The sequence below is a fragment of the Asterias amurensis genome, chromosome 4, assembly GCF_032118995.1.
Source record: "Asterias amurensis chromosome 4, ASM3211899v1".
Classification (NCBI taxonomy): Eukaryota; Metazoa; Echinodermata; class Asteroidea; order Forcipulatida; family Asteriidae; genus Asterias; species Asterias amurensis.
The window spans coordinates 18241741-18261414 of record NC_092651.1 but is presented as its reverse complement, the minus strand read 5'-3'; the positions used below and the strand labels follow the sequence as shown (position 1 = coordinate 18261414).

The 19674-nt window shown below is 36.5% G+C and overlaps 1 protein-coding gene across 1 annotated transcript in view; it reads right to left on the bottom strand.

Annotated features, from left to right (window-relative positions):
* Positions 1–7516: 7516 nt before the first annotated feature.
* The window catches only part of LOC139936441 (palmitoyltransferase ZDHHC15B-like), a 45395-nt gene continuing 33237 nt past the window's right edge, over positions 7517–19674 (bottom strand). The window contains exons 2-6 of the mRNA XM_071931259.1: positions 16495–16505; positions 12719–12848; positions 11356–11474; positions 10747–10860; positions 7517–9966 (exon numbers count right to left, since the gene is read on the bottom strand). Coding sequence (XP_071787360.1) covers positions 9923–9966; positions 10747–10860; positions 11356–11474; positions 12719–12848; positions 16495–16505 — 418 coding nt within the window. The 3' untranslated portion in view covers positions 7517–9922. The remainder of the gene's footprint in view (positions 9967–10746; positions 10861–11355; positions 11475–12718; positions 12849–16494; positions 16506–19674) is intronic.

Below are 19674 nucleotides of genomic sequence, written 5' to 3'. Positions count from 1 at the left end.
TTCTGCAGTATTATTGATACAAAATTTCAACACTATAGGCAGTGCATGTATAGAAATGGTATTTTAGAACAATCATGACTGATTTTGACAATGGGCAATATTTTTGATCGCGTAAGGGCGCTCTCAATCACTGAGTGATTCAAATACTATTGAGACTGCCCCCTCACGCGGTCAAAAATTTGGCACATTGGATCAATTTTTGGATACATTATTCCTGACCTGAATCCATTTTCTTCTTGCAAGTTGAGTGCAGATCCGACACAAATAATGATGATGCTTCATTTCATGATGATGCTTCAGCTGAGGAGCATGTGAAGATAATGGCAGGCATCTTGGTAGTTCAACCACATCTGCAAATAAAGTATGAAATTAAAAGTGAGAACTTCCACTTGAAAGGGCCAAACGTGGTTATTTTAAAATTACATCATCATGGATACATGTTCCCGCAAGTTTACCATTATTTAATAGTTTATTCATGTTTTCTGTAATGAAAATGGAGAGCAGTATAACAACCACCTGATATACAAAAGTCTATTAAATGCCCTTGGGTTCTTCTATTGAGGAGGGGAATGTTGTATCCTTTTTTCTATCACTTATTCTTCGTCATTGATGAGTACACTTGAATTTTTTTAAACTACATCGCACTGTTATTTTTCCTCTTAAAAGATCTCATGATCTTTGACACTGCAAATTGCAGAAAACAGGATTCAAAATTCCCCTCCTCAATGGAAGAACCCAACTTCTGCAATTTATGTAGTGACTGCCCGGCCCATTCAAACATCATGTGAATTATGGACCATTATCTTTAATGGACTTACTTGTATTTAAGGAGATGCTGCACGACTTCTGCAGTATTATTGTCACAAAATTTCAATACTAAAGACCCTTTTGCAATTACCAATTGCGCAAGCGCAAACTGTTAAATGGGATACATGCTCGTCTAGCTAGGAATCAAACACAATCCCTATAGCTAGACCAGCATGCACCTCAGTCAATTGGCCTGTTGCGATAACATACATGTACATGTAAAGAAATAGTAGTTTTAGAACAATCATTACTGATTTTTACAACGGATCATGTGTTTGACCGGGTGAGGGCACTCTCAACCACTTTCGGGGGTATATTCATTCATACCAATAACAGTTATGAACTACTGGAACAGTTCATTACCACCCCAGACATCTACTCCGTCACGGACAATAAGACTATTGAACAAGCCATTCATTTTTAATCCACCTCTAAAGCAACTTTAAACTACTGAAACAAAAGTGATGGAACGCCTATTACAACTGTGCAGGGCTAATCGTGTTTACTTCCGAAAGTGATAAAATTACTATTGAGACTGCCTCACACGGTGACAAATTTGACGCATTGGATCCATTTCTGGATATATTCTTCCTTACCTGATTCTTGCAAGTTTCAGTGCTTGTTTCAGTTGATTTCCCATCACATGAGAAGCATCTTGGTAGTTCAACCACATCTGCAAATAAAGTATGAGAAATGAGAACTTCCATTGAATGGGCCAGATGTGGTTATTTCAAATACAACATCATGGAAACATATTGACCATTATTTTTTATAGTTTCTGTTTCTGTATTTTCTGTTATGAAAAAGGAGAGGCAGTATAACAACCACCAGATATACTTAAGTCTGTTAAATACCCTTCAGTTCTTCCATGTAGGAGGGGAATTTTTTCTCCTTTTTCTATCACTCATTGTCCTTCATTGATGTGTATATACTGGACTTTCATTTTTTTAATCAGGAAGGTTGCTTTCTATAGACCATGTTTTAACCTTGTTTACAGCAAGTGTGACCGTGTTCTGATAGGCAATATACTACACTTGTCCTATGGGAAAGTTGACATTTTGTGTCATAATTGCCACAAACATGTACATGTACAACCAAGCTAAGTTTATGATTTCCTATGTATCCTTTGTAGTCATGTTTTTTAGGCCAAAACTATTGAAATTGCATTCTTTATTAATTCTTTATTCTTTTAGTTAGACTGAAAAAGCGTCGTTAAAAAGTACGAGATCATAACCTTGGATCATTGTATTCTACTTTATTGTGCAATTCCCATCCAGTACACACGATGTTACATTAAGCCGAGGGCATCATTCTGTTGCATCGATCAGCGGTACGCCAATTAATATATATATATATATTTTTTTTTTTCAAAATATTCATTTTTAAAACGTCAGTACAAATGAACATTAAGGAAGTTGTCAGTGCAACTTTAATGCAAAAATTATGTTTATAAGTGTCTCCCTGGATATTAAACCTTTTATCCAACTAAAAAATATGGAACTTAATTTTTTGGGGCCTGAAACGGAATTCATGTATTTGTTGAGACTTTTCAGCAAAGGCTGAAAATGACGGAATTCCAGAAGCCCTCTCCCTCTCAAAGAGTCTCCTCTCCCTTGATCAAAACTTAGAATCACGTAAGGCTCCACTGTGCACTTGTAAATGCAAAAAGTTTGGTATTTTAGGCATTTCTACAAGGTACAAAAATATGTCATAATGTTGAGGCCATATAAAAATATTTGCCCACCGAAAAAGTTTCATCAAACACTATTTCAATTCACAAATCATGATGATCAAACCATGTGACTGAATATTTTACTGAGCATTCTGGAAAAAAAAAATACAGAGGCTTAAAGAAGCCATGTGCCTTATATAATTTTCTAATATTTTTGGAGATTTTGTTTTAACCCTCCGATCAATATTATTATTTATATTAAAATTCAATTATCACTGTTTATTTATACGCTTTATTCTTAATTTTAAGAGCAAAAAAAACGGGGGAAAATAAATAAAAACCAGATTTGAAAGCCAATGATTATTCACACTTTTTTAAATTATTTATTTTTGTTATGTTTTACAAATTACCATGGTAATTTAAAATTTCATTAAAAAATATTTTGAATAAAACGAAGACAACTGCTGGGTATAGAGTAATACACAGAGTCTCAAAGAACACTTGTAGTCACTGTAGATGTTTCTTCCATGTATGGCTTCACCGGGATACTATGCTTTCTTGTTTGCCGTGAAAACAGGAAAAACCTCAAAACAAATGGGGCCAGTTGAAGTCATCGAAGATCGGTGTGTGCATTGGTGTGTGGTGTGAACATTTCAATGTCCATCAAGTTTTAATATATGTTTGCATACTTCATATTAACAAATGAAGATAATTAGGGCATCGGTTGATATATGGCATCATTATTTTTTCCCCAATTCAAAGAAAAAGGCATACACCGTGAAAACTGGTAAACGGAGGATACCCTTTAAGTATAAAGAAGAACCAAATAGTACCGTTCACGGAGGTACCAGTGGTTTTACGGAAGTGCATTTCCACAGGAATTAAAAACAAAATTTAAAATGTATTACCCTTTCTTGGTGTGTTTTGGAACTTCGTCATCAGTTGTCGGCGTCCTTACCAGCTCACACAAGATGGCGACCAAACAACAAGGGGTCTCTTTGTAAAGCCCACACAACAACAGCAGCAGCATTATTGTCCATGGTGTTATTGTTGTACTGGAAACATGATGTGTCGTATTCGGTATGATCTTGTGGAAATCAACTGCCAAGCACACCACACAGAAGCTCAATACCAGACTTGAGGACATGAATCTCGCTTCTACATCACACATTGCAGAAATCAGGTATATTATGTAAAGAAAAGTTAAGTACATTAAGTAAATAATCATCGTTCTTTCCACGCACATACAGACTGGAACCGCTTGAATTCGAAGCTCACAGACATGTGTGACGAAATGGTCAACACTGAGGGCGCCGTGCGGCGCGAAAATCAAAAAACTAGTTTTTTTTGCTCGTCCCCAGCGCCTTGCTTTGATAGACTGCGGTATAGCCATGAGAAGGAGCTCGAAAGACTCACAAAACCGCAGAGTAACAAAAGAATACCGGCCTGACAATGCCCCAGTCTGACCAGTGGAAAAAGATAGGAGACGGCCGATTAACGAGCAGGATTAGATCTCTTTGTACAGAACGTGCGGTATCGCAGCTCTGCACCGTTGCTTTCGTGTAAAGTTGAATCATTGGAGACAAGAATTGTGAAAATACACGCTTTCATTTACCGTTTGTGGTGTTTCGCTGAAACATCATGGCATATTTTTACCTTTTTTTTTATCAATAGCAGTGGATCAAAATTTAGGTATAGGCACAATAGGGGGGTTGGTATTCAATTGTGTTAATCGTTAAGGTGTACAGTAGCATCCAAATTAATGTTATCGCGTCTCAAAAAAGTAGTTTTCCTCTGTTATATCATGGAGGAATAAATTAGTTTCCTCCATGGTTATATCCATACGACATACGACGCTATAGTTTGACGAAGAACCAAGTGCGCACGCGCCAATTCACAAACGCCAGAGAGGTATGTGGATGATAACGAGGTGTCGTTAAACAATGCGGTTCCACGGGTTCGACTTTTGAAGTCCATTCGTCGAGCTCCTTCTCTTCCTTCCTCCATGATTATAACACACCTCTTGCCTTTTCTGTGTTCTTGTAAGCTGAAACACATATTGACTGGCAATGAGGTAACTAGTGTATGTCTATTCCCCCGAGGGACTTTGAGTGATCATAAGAGGGACCTAGTTACCGAATTATGCCAGTCAATATATGTTTAATAACACAGCGCGCGTGTGGCCCCCGGATCCCCAGGGACCACAGCACGCACTGCTCATCGGATCCACTGACTGCAACATTTTGTAATTTCCGCCCCTCCCCACTTCACTCTTAGCCCAGACGTGGTACGATTAGCATCACCATAACATCTCCGAGTATACTTGTACATTGACAAATTGTAAGTTATGATCGAGCTGTGATAATAACCAAAACAGATTGAAACTTCAGTCCATCTATTCTCCTCCTCTAATCTCTCTCTCTCTCTGCTCCTCTGGCGACATCTACACCATAATCTACTAACTTGTCAAAGCCGAGCATCTGGACAAGGGGTGAGGCTGGCGACGACGGTGGACGGTTTGTGTGTAAAAGGGTGCTAAATAAGTACAAAAATAACGATTATTAGAGAGGTTTCGCGTGACCTCACAATCATCAGTTTTTGACACCCGCCGCAATGTTGAGTACTCTTATCAGCTGGACTGTTGCAAAAATCAAACCAAAGCAGTTCATGTTAAATGTAAATCGCAAACCAGGAGACCGTGAATATTTTTTTTCGGCAACCATCGATTATTTAGAATCAAGCAGGGCCTAGCAAAGGCTGGAAAACAATCTGAACCTGTTTAAACAGCCCCGGAGGACGACAAGGCATGGCTTAAATTAAAATGAGGATACATCGGAAATGGCTTTGGAGAGAGCATCTCGACGACAAAGAAGTTGCCTAAACACAGGACAAACAGATCGTCCACGTGTCAACATAATTATAAAAAACAATATGAATTTGAAGGAAACATTAATGAAACAATTTTCTTAGACAACCTAGTCCCCTGGTTTCTGACATTTTAAAATATAAATGAAAGAAAGGGAACATTAAATTAGACGTTATCTCCAAAGCATGGAGGAAACAAACCTTACTCATCACCTGCCCCAATGCAATTCGCTTGTTTTGTTACGGATATGTAGACACACCGGTGCATATAGCAGCCAAGATAACATTGACTTAATTTCGAGTCTTTTGAGATGACACTTGAGTTTTGAACTTCCATTCCAGTCCCAAATATGTTTTTGTTCAATACACTATAGACACTATTGGTAATTGTCAAAGACCAATCTTCTCACTTGGTGTATCTCAACATATTTTTATGCAGAAAATAACAAACCTGTGAAAAGTTGCGCTCAATTAATCGTCGAAGTTGAGAGGAAGCAATAAAAAAAGTCATGTGCTTTCAGATGCTTGATTTCGAGACCTCAAATTCTAAATCTGAGTTTTCCAAATCAAATTCCTGAAAAATTACTTCTCGAAAATTGCGTTTCTTCAGAGGGAGCCATTTCTGATGTTTTATACTATCAACAGCTCCCCATTACTCGTTACCAAGTAAAGTTTTACGATAATAATTATTTTGAGTAATTGCCAATAGTGTCCACTGCCTGTATCGTTGTTTTCTCTCTAATTTCACTCTTTTAAATTTAATTTTGACTTGCTTAAGACATCTTTGCTTTCTTCAATCTTGTCCTTGTCCTTGTGTATACTAAAGTTTTTAAATATGTACATGACATGTACAAAATGTTTTTCGGCCTCTGGCCGAGAATATTTTTGTTTTATTGTGAATAAACCATCTAAAAATAAATCAAATCCCCATGCCAATGCATTTTGTCAACGTGAATCGCCCCCTTTAGATAATTGAATCTAAAATATACCAGTGTGCCGATAAAGGCAAGCCAAATACCGCACTACCATTGCTGAAAACAAGTCATACAGTTACTTTTTTGCTAAAATCCCAGTACTGATTTGAACAAAAAAAAATTGTTTTCTTCAGTGGTGGTACCGTGATGGGGTAGGTAGTTGGTAGCCATGTCCACGTCCATACAAAATAAATAATGTTTCGCAATAAGCGCGGCCTCAAGAGTAAAACTGCAAAGTTTCTTTACTTTCACGAGCAAATTGTCCTCGATGTGCACCTTTACCTCCGTCACCCATCCAATTTCATTGTTTAGTGCATCAATGGACCTAAATGCGCTCAGAGTAACGGTATTTAATAACATCTGGCTACGACACTGCAGAGACAAGTTCAAAGTTTGGAGACCAATCGGCAGGTTTGAATTCATAATAATGTATTTTTGTTGTTTTAAAAAAAGTTGTTTTAACGAATGAATTCGTTAGTATTTTTCTCACAGTATCGACCGGCGTTGACTTGCATTATCCGGAGTTAATATTATGTGCTTGAAGTAATTCAATTGTTTTAGCAAGTAAAATACTGAAAGAAAACCTTCACCAAATATTTGTCAATCTGAGAAAAACTAACTTTCTCGGTTACAAAGGTGCGTCTGCTGTTGCGAGCAGACGACGCGTTACCAACAGAAATAGTACTCAACATGGCCGACGGCGCGCACAACGATCTTTTTGCGGCGTGACGCAACCTCATAGACCTTTCTTTTGCGACGTCAATGCCCGAGTGTTTACCAACCCAGATTGGAAAACTATGGAAAGCCATAGGTGCAAAACAAGAAAAGATCGCTATTTTTGGAATTTTTTTTACCAAATTTGTTGATTTTGTTTAAAACAAAACAACAGATTATTATAGGTAGCTTACCTAATTGAAAGTGTGCAGAAAATGTTCATTTTTGTTAAAAAATTGTTTTTACGATTTAGTGTTTTACTAACATGCGACCGGCCATGCCAACCAAGGCGGGTTGTTTATCAACAAAAGAAAGGTCTATAACAACAAAAGCTTAAATAGCGCCCTCGCCGAGGTCAAAGAAAGATCCACCACTGGCTGAGGGTTGCGTGTTGCACAAATACTGGCACATTTCCATTGTTTGACAATGATGGCCCTTGCAAGGGTCTACATTTATTAAAGAAATTCACATTATGGACAATTCATACAAACATTATGTATTACAACGCATCATCAAATACAAAATAAAACGGTACGGAGTATTTTCTTTGTCCGAGTATAATTTTTATTCTTTTAACCTTTAGATATTCCCCTAGTATGATCCTACTTTTTTTGGTCTTAACTGTTCAACACAATCCTTGCGATTCAAGCTGATTATATTAGTGACCACAAAAAATGGACAGCAAAAAAAAAAAAAAAAACCACTCAAAATCTATCTATCAATGAAGTTGTTTTCTACAAGCCCGTATGTTTTCTACAAGCCCGTATAGATCTGCTTACCTGTAAGCAAATTTTTCTGCTTAGTTGCAGGATAAATTTGCTTAAACAAAAAGACTTGCAGGGTCTTCCGTTCAAGCCACAAGGATTGTAAAGGCAATAATTCTACACTCAAAAAATATTAAGGATTTATTCCAGTTCCTTTGAGAGAGCATAGTCTAATAAAAACCAAGGACGTGACAAATTTTGCATGCAATATTCCATTGAGTCTTACGAATACAACTTTATATTAATTTTTTGTTGGAAGCTTCTTCAAAAATGGAGGATTTCTTAAACACAAATTCAACAATCGTGAAGCCAACAGGATTAATATTGCAACATTAAACATACCGGAATTTTTTGTTTCAGAATTCTTTCTTATAACTATTAGACAGAATATACAAGTAAGACTAAATGACTAATCTCACTTTTAAAAACAAACATTGGTTCATTGTCTATGATTATGAATTGCACAATACAAGAAATTGTGATTCACTAACTAGATGACAATACTTATTCTTGTTTTGGTGGAATCAGCAGTTCGCTTGATGGGATTCGACCTGCAGTCTAACCACTGGACCACAGTTGCAGTGTGGTCGGTTGCAGTTTATCGTAGCAGTATAATCAGGTTGTAAAAGTTCAATTGGGTTTCTGGTCAGGCGTTTGCCCAAACACGCCCCCTGCTCCCAATTTTACCAAACTCTTCCTAACTTGGGATTAATCTTTGGACTTGGAACGATTTCAGTTACGTAACCATGTTAGGACACATTGAACCCATCCTAAGTTGCATGTAGGACCAGTTAGTCTTCCTAACTCGAGAAAGGATTAATCATAGCGTTTTGTGAAAACGGCTGCAGGTCATTCTAGCATAGGGGCAGAATTATGTATCCCTACCCTCGGAGGACAACAGTTTGCATTTTGAGTTATGGGCTTGGTTTCTGTCGAGCGAGGTAGAATATCTGGTTTTGCACATGACATGTGTGAGGTCTGAGACATCAAATAGAAAACTGCCTCCTGAGATAATTTGATCTACCAAGGCAGTAAGAACATGATAAATATACCTCAAACTCTATGATTAACAATGGAATCTTTTCATATTTACAGATAATTTGAAAAATATTGATTTTGAATTCAGTACAACAGGTTCAAATACACTACTTTAAAACAGTATATATACACACGCCAATGAGGAATTTGTTCAAAATTTGTATTAACAAGTAACTTCATTCTTTAATACTGACAGTGAACTAAACTAACGTTGCTTTGCGCATGCTGAACAAAAAAAACCATGCGATAATGGTCAACAATTATCTCTACTACAAACTCAGGTTGTTTTGTGTTGTACACAATCTGGGGTGCATTCAACTTTGACAAACAACACAAACGTTGGCTTAATTACGCGCACATTTTCAAACTGGAATGCAAAATTTTCCATGAATGTTGGACTAAGGTCACCTTGGGTCTGGGTAATTTTTGTAAGACACAAAACAAAAATATACACAGATTTACTATAAACTTACTTGGTTTAAAGACAATGATGGTAGAAAGCTTCCCTCAAAATATTACTAGCTGAGATGCTGTAGTTTTTGAGAAATGACAATTTTCTTCTCAGTGAGATGAAAATTAGTTTAGCATAGTATACGTGTACATCAGATTTATGCGAATCTCCTGAAAACATTGTTCTGTGATTTTCACGCTTTTCTCAAAAACTTGATGACTACTGAAACTTCTACGTGAAAATAGTACAAACATTTTTATTCACAGTGAGTAGGGATTCATGTCATGCCCAAAAACCTGATCTACAAAAGGTATCAAAACCCTTTTAAAATAGTTTTTTCACCGGATTGTTTGTAGTAGTGTTCATTATAATATGTTTATAATTCATAACTAGTACCCTTGTTTATGTGTGTGTGTTGCCAGTTTAGCTTCAATAAAAGACTCGGCCTGAATTGAAATGTCAGGCCTATTTTTAGGCCTGAAATTTTCAGGCCTGAAAGCACACAAATGTGTGCAACAAGGGTGTTTTTCCTTTCATATTGGAACACACGAAAAGCCTTGAAATGAGTTTGAATCCTTAATCCTACTTAATCTACATACCATTAAATAAAAAGATGTTGTTGAACTCAAGGAGATGTTTATCTTTGTAATTCGCCGTCAACTCCTAAATTGATCTGTGCACCTAAAAGAGAGAAGGGTACAACAACAGTAGTAGATGAGGTTAGAAACAAGTATCAAGAAAATGTTTGTAACAGGTTAAGTAAAACTTTGAAAGGTTGATTATATATAAATTGTTGTATATATATAAATAAATATAAAGAAGGTCCAGTTTGGATCGAAAGCTGAGGCCATCTACCCTACTCATTATATAAATAAATATATAAATGTAAGTCTAAAAGTACACAACAAGAATAAATACAAATTTAAACAATATTCAAGAATACTTGCACAACATGAAAAAAAGAACAATTTCAACACAACATAAAAATAGTAAAATCACAACAAAAGGAGTACGGGTAATGCACAAATGATATCTTCATTCTCTATAGATCCAAATTCAACACCTTATAAAATATAAAAGTGAACATGAAACAAATTACAAAATAAACATTTCCACACAAGGTTTAAATAGTACACCACAACAACACAACAAGCATCATTTAAAAGAGCGGGACTGGATCTCTCCAGGGATGGTAAAACAAAAAAAGGTTGCTACTAATTTATGCAATCTCTTCAAAATTGGAGTTGAATGATCCAAAATGCCTAATGCCTACAGAGCGCTAAATGGCTCTGTACAAAAAAGTGTTCGTGATTACCGATTACACCAAGAAAAGAAAGACAAAGAAAATCGACATATATTATAATAATAATAAATTTTGCATCAGACAGTGCAGTCACCAGTGGTTGTATTTGTCTAAACAATTCAGTAACGAGAGGAATTTAACTTGACAAAATGTTGTACCTTCATCTGGATCCATATGCAGAGCAACATGATCCCCGCCTCCAGCTGCACCACCCGTAGCCATGGTAGAGTACGATGGGCTGGTCTTAATGCTATCTCTTATACCTTTCTTACCTAAACCAGGCGGGGAAAAATAAAATAAAAATAGCAATAGGAATAAAACTTTGAGATATGTATAGCAACTTCCCAGTAAATTGAGGGCTGCTCTTTCCCATTCTGAAAATCTCAACGTCAACTGATGAATGGTTTGAAAGATACACTCTGTTGGCCTGTAAAGCTCAAGTTTGTGACTCTAATATACAAAACGCAGCATCTCACGCCTACTTTTGTTTGAAAAGCTGAAAATAAAGTAAAGCGCTGGATTTCTGACTTACACTACTTGAGAAAATTAATCAATCAATCAAAAAAATCTAACATTACTATTTCATAATGTAACAACAAATAAAAAGAGTAGTCGATCAAATTTAAAACCCAGTTATCTCAACATGGTATATTATAAGACGCTCAATTTTACCGATAACAGGGCTGCAGTGTTGGAGTTTCACTGAATTGGACAGCGCCATCATCATTTACCATATACCAGATACACGATAAATAGCGTGGTCTTACCTGCTCCCTTGTCTTCAGTCTCTGGGCCGCTGCCGATGTCACTCTCAACATCTCCATCTAGAAGACGATCTGAATCTTGGTCCCTGGCTTGGATGGGATACGTCACCCCATCACCATTGCTGTAAAAAACAACATCAGCAAGAAAACGTCTGATTAAAGTTCTGCTCTACAGGGTAGGTTATCAAGAGTTCTTAAAATATTTGAAGGTACTGAAGTTCTTAGAAATGGATGCATATATTGTAAAACGAAAAGTTTGATCCTAGATTGCAATTGACCTTCCCATTAAACAATTATAGTTAAGTATCTTGCTCTAGTGCCATGACCATAACCAGAAACCCACAATCTGACATTTTGACCCAACCTGAACTTGAGTCTGGTTAACTAGACCAAGACACATAACATGATAATATTAATTATTAATTATTTAGAAAGAGGCATAAACATTACAAAGCACTGTACAATTAAAAATCAACAAGTTCTTAAAAAATAAAGACAACAAGCAGTCAACATATAATGACATGTAGTCAAAAAGTGTACACTGCTCTCAGGAACCAGGTAGTTTACAGTCAACCAGGGCCCAATTTCATAGAGCTGCTTAAGCAAAAATTTTTGCTTAAGCGAAAAATTCATTGCTTAGTAAAATCAGATTACCGGCCAAGACTCCACTCAATTGTTATGCTAAGTAAACAACAGCTAAATACTAGTCATAAGCAATGTATATGGCATGACATTTTGGCCAGTAATATGTGTAAAATAAGCGAGCTATTTTCGTGCTTAAGCAAATTTTTTGCTTAAGCAGCTCTATGAAATTGGCCTAGACCATAAAATCTTCAAGAAGAAAAGCAATTCTGGTTTCAATTTTTCTATTATTTTCTAACGGGATAGAAGAGCAGTGTTAGAAAACACATTTATTTGTGTTATCACAATCTTCCTTTTGCATGAAGTGTACATAAGTAGTTGGTTGCCTCGAAGTTGCCTGTAAAAGTTGCCTCGTGCGACAAAGAAAAAGGATACATATTTGGTTTGCAGTAACACCATGTGTGTATCTACTTGCTAGGAAGATTTTGTTATTTAGAAAACTGTCTTGCTTTTTATTCTACTACCGCGGAGTAGATATTTGGGATTTTAAGAGACTTCTCAGTTCTGAAAAGAACTATCCTGCTTTTAAACTCATACCTGGGCAAAAGGTAGAAAAATTGACTGCAACTACTACTTTAGCCTCTAGTGGTCCGTTATTAACTTCACTACCGCGGAGTCAAGGGTCTCTACGCTTCGACTAGCTTGCGCTAGTCATCGTCAGGAGACTTAAGAAAAAGGACCCAAGAATCATCCCATTCTGCCAATACAAGTAACCAAAACCTACCTGGTGAATATAGGAAGCAGCCAGTATTTCTTTTGATATCCGAAGACTTCCTTGAAGTTATTACAGAAACTTCCCCGGCTGAACCCTTCCTTGTCCGGGCCGTGACGGAAGACCGGGGGTCGGAATGACTCTACGGATATCCAGAACAATTTCAAGTTACATACAGCAATCAGGCTTTTTGAAGTATGGTGGAAACTATTACAGTGCACAGTTTGGATTGGGTGCATACAGAAAAAATGTATCCAAACCACCTAGTGCAGCAGTGATGTGTCCATCATACCTCAAAATGGTTTATTGGCTGCCACAGCTATAGCTACGACTGTTACTAAGAACACTTAAAGACACTGGACACAATTGGTAATTGTCTAAGACCAGTTATCTGCTTAGTGTATCTCAACATATGCATAAAATAATAAACCTGTGTAATATTGAACTCAATTGGTCATCGGAGTTGCAAGATAATAATGGAAGAAAAAACACCCTGTGTGCTTTCAGATGCTTGATTTCGGGACCTACAAATCTAATTCTGAGGTTTTGAAATCAAATTCAACTATTTTAGTGGAACATTACTTCTTTCCCGAAAACTACGTTACTTTAGAGGAAGCCGTTTCTCACAATGTTGTATACTACGTATCAGCAGCTCTCCATTGCTTGTTACCAAAAGTAAGTTTTTTATGCTAACAATTATTTTGAGTAATTACCAATATTGTCCAGTGCCTTTAACACAAGACATTGTGGTGGTAACGTGCCTCTTCATGAAAACATTTATGAATTGTTTGTAAATGCTTCTAAAATAATATTACATTACATGGTGCTATGTAAAATGAGTAGATAAATAAATATCATAATTCAAACATAGTCCCACACACCTTGCAGGAAATACTGTATACTAAAAGCGCCTTAAGCGTCACTGAGTGACGGATAAGTGATGGATATACACGCTATAAATAATAAGCCACTATTATTAACTTCAACCTAAGCCATGTCCTGGGATGACTAATTTTTGGATTGTAAATTGACAGGGGTGATTAAATGAGCCTTGATTGTATGCATTTGTAGTGGCTACAACAATCCACCTGACCTTAAAGGAACACGTTGCCTTGGATCGGACGAGTTGGTCTATAAAAAGCGTTTGAAACCGTTTGTTATGAAATGTATATATATATATATGATTAGAAAGGAGGTGTTTTAAAAGTAGAATATAATGATCCACACAAGTAGCACTCAACATTGCACGGTTTTTTTTGTACGTCGCAAACTATCACGGTCGGCCATTTATGGGAGTCAAAATTTTGACTCCCATAAATGGCCGACCGTGTTATTGGACGAGGTAAAAAGAAAACCACGCAATTTCGAGGCATATTTGTGTATATTGTATTGTATTCTACTTTTACATCATCTTTCTATGCATATGCATTTTATAACAAACGGTCACAAAATGCTTTTCAAAGACCAACTCGACCGATCCAAGGCAACGTGTTCCTTTAACTTGACCTTTGTGAAAGTTAACGTCTGTCTGTTTGTTTGCATTCCCTTTTTTTGTTTTTTCCTGTCATTCTCTGAGCGCTTTGTAACCTTAAGAAAAGGCGCTATATAAATGGTATTATTATAATTATTATTGTTTGGTTAGATGATCTTCCTAGCAAGCGAACTCGGCAAGGCTCCTTTAAAGGGTCTGTGTACTTTTTGTAGGACAAAAAACACAATGTCCACAGATTAACATTAACCTTACACAGTTTGAAGATAATGATGGTAGAAAGCTTCTCTGAAAATATTACTTGCTGAGGTGCTGTAGTTTTTGAGAATGAGTAAAATCATGTCATGAAAATAACTTTTGTCTCAGTGATAATGAGACGAAAAATATTTTAGCATGTAAAAACGTATTTTCATTACATTGTTTTACTCCTTTCTCAAAAACTACAGCACCTCAGCAACTAATATTTTAAGGTACGCTTTCTACTATCATTATCTTCAAACGGTGTAAGTTTTATGTAAATCTGTGGACATTGTGTTTTGTGTTACAAAAAGTACCCAAATCCTGTTAGAGGAAATAAGCTGGCAACAGCCAATCTCTCATCTAACGTTTAATGTCTCATAATAATCTATTGCACATATAAATAAATTATGATCCAATAATTAGAAAAACAAGTAGGCCTAATACTTATTACAGTCATTGTGAAATCATTGTAACCCAAATAAAAATTGGGTAGTTTTGACTTGTGTATGCCTTGACTGCAGGTATGATTTGTAAATCTTTTATTTGCAATTTATAGAAAAGTAATAGTTTAAAGGGAAGGTACACGTTTGGTAATTACTCAAAACAAATATTAAAGTAAAAACTGACTTGGAAACAAGCATTGAAGAGCTATTGATACATGTAGTATAAAACATTGTGGGAAACGACTCCCTCTGAAGTAACGTAGTTTTTGAGAAAGAGGAAATTTTGCACTCAAAATAATTAAAGACTTCTAGCTAGAAGTCTTTTATTTTTATCTGCAAGCACACAATTTCGTCCAACAAGGGTGTTTTCTTTCATCATTTTCTCCCAACTTCGATGACCAATTGAGCCAAAATTTTCACAGGCTTGTTATTTTATGGTTATGATGGGATACACCAAGTGAGAAGACTGGTCTTTCACAATAACCAAAAGTGTACCTTTAAGGCTTAAAATGAAAGGCATTACAAGTTATTTTATTACAGGGCACTGATAGGGTTAAAAGACCCCTTGCATTGGCCGCCATCGTGATGAAAATGTGCTTGCATGAAAGGCTATCATTGGCTGTGAGTCATGCGCAGAACACGCGTGCACAGTTCCATTTTAACATAAATGGTAGTGGCCATTGCAAAGGCTCTATTAATAAAATGATAACTTAAAAAAATATAAAAAAATATGGTAATCCATTAGAGCTCCGTCATCGACATGGGTGTTTGAAATATCGTACCAATTATGTCTTTGAAAACATATTAGGAGAGTAACTCCTGCTACTTCCAGTTTCCCCAACCCCATATCAAATACTGTCGTCCACAGAAATCAAGTAATTCATCTTACATGTATTACAACAATGGGCAGTGCACTTCTAAAGAACTGTGTTAGCAAACTAAAGCAACAATGTTTAGTCATTACTTGCTACCACAAAGTAAAACCTGTCAGCTCAGCTCTAAAATTATTGTCAAGGTTGTTTTAAACTTTTAATGTAAACGTTATGAGAAGCAAAAAAACGAGTGAACAAAAATAAATAAAATAAAATAACAGTGTTTGCATGAAGTAGGATTTGAAACTATGCATGGTGGGAGTATAATCCGGTGAGTTTTTTTCCGAAAGCTCCATGTGTAAATCTCTTTTGAGTTGTGTTGGTTCTGGAAATAGACAGTGGTTTTCAGATAAATGATATTTCAATGGGTTAAACATAGAGGTTGAACTGTATTGCTGTTACAGCATACAATGTGCAGAATTGTTTTCTGTGTTTAGAAAATAAGTGTGCTCAGTACCTCTACAAACCTGGCCCAATTTTATAGAGCTGTTACAGCATCAAAATTTGCTAGGCAAATGAAAATTATGCTTACGAGAACAAGGTTACCAGCCGAACTACCATGTCACATGTCCAACTTGTGAATGGTATCCTGCTTGTATCTACTTAGCAAACACATTTTAAGCAGTATTTTCTGCTAAAGCAGCTCTATGAAATTGGTCCCAGGGTTTTAAAAAAACCTTGCAAAACAACAACACTTAGAGCTGAGCTGACCCAAAGAGTCACTTTTCTACTAGTTTGGCTTACCGAGCGTGCTTCTATTGGTGAATGAACACAGATTTGGAAAGCTGACTTTCGGTCATCTGGATGTGTTCATGTGTGTGGTATAATGTTTACAGTACATGTACTGTGGATACATGTGGATGTACTTGCATGTTATGTTGGTGTAGAATTTGACTGCAGATCTCAATGTGAAATGAATGTAGGTTAGAGGTGAATGTACGTGCTGATTTAGAGGCCGGTCTCTGGCGTTGTTCACGAGCCTCGAAGTGTGACGTCAGTAGTTCAGGCTATCAAAGCAAGGTGCCTGCTTATAGATTAAATAACAGAACAGTCTCCTAGACCCATGGTGGCGCTGTTGCCAATTCTTCTGATGGACACAACCTATCCGTCACCACATGCGCAGCGCACAGGATAGGCCAATGTGCATTTTTTGCTTTTCACCTCCAGGCAAATTAATGTACTCTACACAAATGACGTCAGTAGGATTTGAAACTTTGCATGGTGCAAGTATAAACTAAGAGAGGTTTGCGGTAACACCATGGGGATACATACATAATTCATCATTTCTCTATGAAACAGCTCTTTTTTACATCTATTAAAGCTCTTTTTTAGTTAAAGTTTTTTTTATAATAATTTGTTTTAAAGACACTGGACACTGCTGGTAATTGTCAAAGGATAGTGTTCATAGTTGGTGTACATGTATCTCAACATATGCATAAAAGAACAAACCTGTGAAAATTTGAGCTCAATTATTGGTTGTCGAAGTTGCGAGATATTAATGAAGGACAAACATCTTTGTCGCAGTATCGTCACACTTAGTTGTGTGCTTTCAGATGCTTGATTTCGAGACCTCAAATTCTAAATCTGAGGTCTCGAAATCAGATTCGTGGAACTTGATTACTCCTTTCTCGAAAACTACGTCGCTTCAGAGGGAGCTGTTTTTCACAATGTTTTATACTATCAACCACTCCCCATTACTCATTATCAGCAATTAAGGTTTTATGATAATATCTATTTTGAGTAATAACCAATAGTGTCCACTGCCTTTAAGTTAAAAATTTTCAGACACCCAGAAGTCATTGAATTAACGCATGATTCATTTTAAGGGCTTTTGCATAGTTCCTAATGAACGATTGCAATGAAACATTATTTTGATTAATTTTGCAACTTTAAGTCATAAATTGCTTACTGAACGTGTTATATGCTAAATAGGTTAATTTAAATAGGTTAATTTAAATAGGCCGGATAGATCATAATTGCTTCGAATACAAAAATAACTTCAAATTCAGTTGAGTAATTTGAAATATTATGTTATTAACGAAGCAGGTATGCATTTGTGCACAAATGCAATCATGCACAAATGCAACCATGTGTCGTTAAAACTTGTTTTTAAATTCAACACATCTCAAAATTCAACAATTTCAATCGCAATAGTTAAATAATCATTCACAAGTCCTTTAAAGGCAAGGGACACCTTTGGTTATTATCAACGACCAGTCTTCAGATGCCTTGAATTTGAGACCTCAGCTGAGGTCTCGATCAATTCAAATATTTTAGTGAGAATCACTTCTTCCTCAGTGTGCGAACTAATATGGTCGTCCATTTATGGGGGTCAAAATTTTGACCCCCATAAATGGCCGACGTGTTAGTCGACGAGGTAAAAGGAAAACCACGCAAATTCGAGGCATGTTTGTGTGGATCATTGTATTCTACTTTTACAAACGCTTTTCAAAGACAAACTCGACCGATCCAAGGCAACGTTTCCTTTAACCTACATTACTTTAGAGAGAGCCATTTCTCACGATGTTTCATACTATCAACAGCTGTACAATGCTCGACACCTTTATGCTAACAACTATTTTGAGTAATTACCAAGAGTGTCCAGTGCCTAGAATAAACAAATTGCTTTTAGATTGGGCCCTTAGGCTATAAAAGCATGTTACAACATGAATCTGGTTGTGAGGTGCCCCCGGAAAACTGTAGCGCAAAACTGTGTAGTTTTTCTTTTACTTTGTGAACTGCAATGGTCCGCCATTTTCTTTGTGGAGTAAAACAATTTGCTTCAGCAAAAAGGCAAACTGTGTTAGTTCAAGGGGGTCAAAGGAAAACCAGTAAATTTTCAGGTATAATTGTGTGGCTCACCATTTTCTAATGTTGAATCATCCCAACCAAATTCATTCCATAGAGAGCACATTCTAAAGCCCACATTACCCACTCCAAAAGCAAAAAGCGCAATCCAAAAGCAATGTCCCTTTAAAGGCAGTGGACACTATTGGTAATTACTCAAAGTAATTAATAGCATAACACCCTAATTTGGTTATGAGTAATGGGGAGAGGTTGATAGTATAGAACACTGTGAGAAACGGTTCCCTCTGAAGTGACGTAGTTTTCGAAAAGTTTTTCACAAAATTTGATTTTGAGAACTCAAAAATAAAATTTGAATCTTCGAAATCAAACAACTGAAAGCAAATTCGTGTCACAAAGGTGTTTTTTCTTTCATAATTATCTCTCAACTTCTACGACCAATTGAGATACATCAAGTGAGAAGACTGGTCTTTGACAATTACCAATAGTGTCCAGTGTCTTTAAGTGTAAGGTAATTCAACATTTGCCAATTTGGGCAACAAAAGCGTTTGTTATAATGTGAATCTGGGTGGAACATGTTCTAAGTTGTTGTATCTCACCATGTGCATAAAATAGCTCAATTGGTCGTCGAAGTTGCATGATGTATTAATAAAAAAATAACACCCTTGTCACACGAAGTTGTGTGCTTTCAGATGCTTGCTTTCGAGACCTCAATTTCTAAATCTGAGGTGCCTCGAAATCAAATTCGTGGAAAACTACTTCTTTCTCGAAACTACATCACTTCAGAGGGAGCTGTTTCTCACAATATTTTATACTATCCACCTCTTCCCATTACTCGTTACAAAGTAAGGGTTTTTAGCTCATAATAATTTTGAGTAATTACCAATGTGTCCACTGCCTTTAAGAAACACATTGCTTTTAGGGTTGGTGATTTGGGCTAGGAACGTTTTTTTAAAGACATAAATCTGGTTGAAAACACAATTTAAAGGCAGTGGGCACTATTGGTAATTACTCAAAATAATTGTTAGCATAAAACCTTACTTGGTAACAAGTAATGGAGAGAGATTGGTAGTATAAAACACTGTGAGAAACGGCTCCCTCTGAAGTAACGTAGTTTTC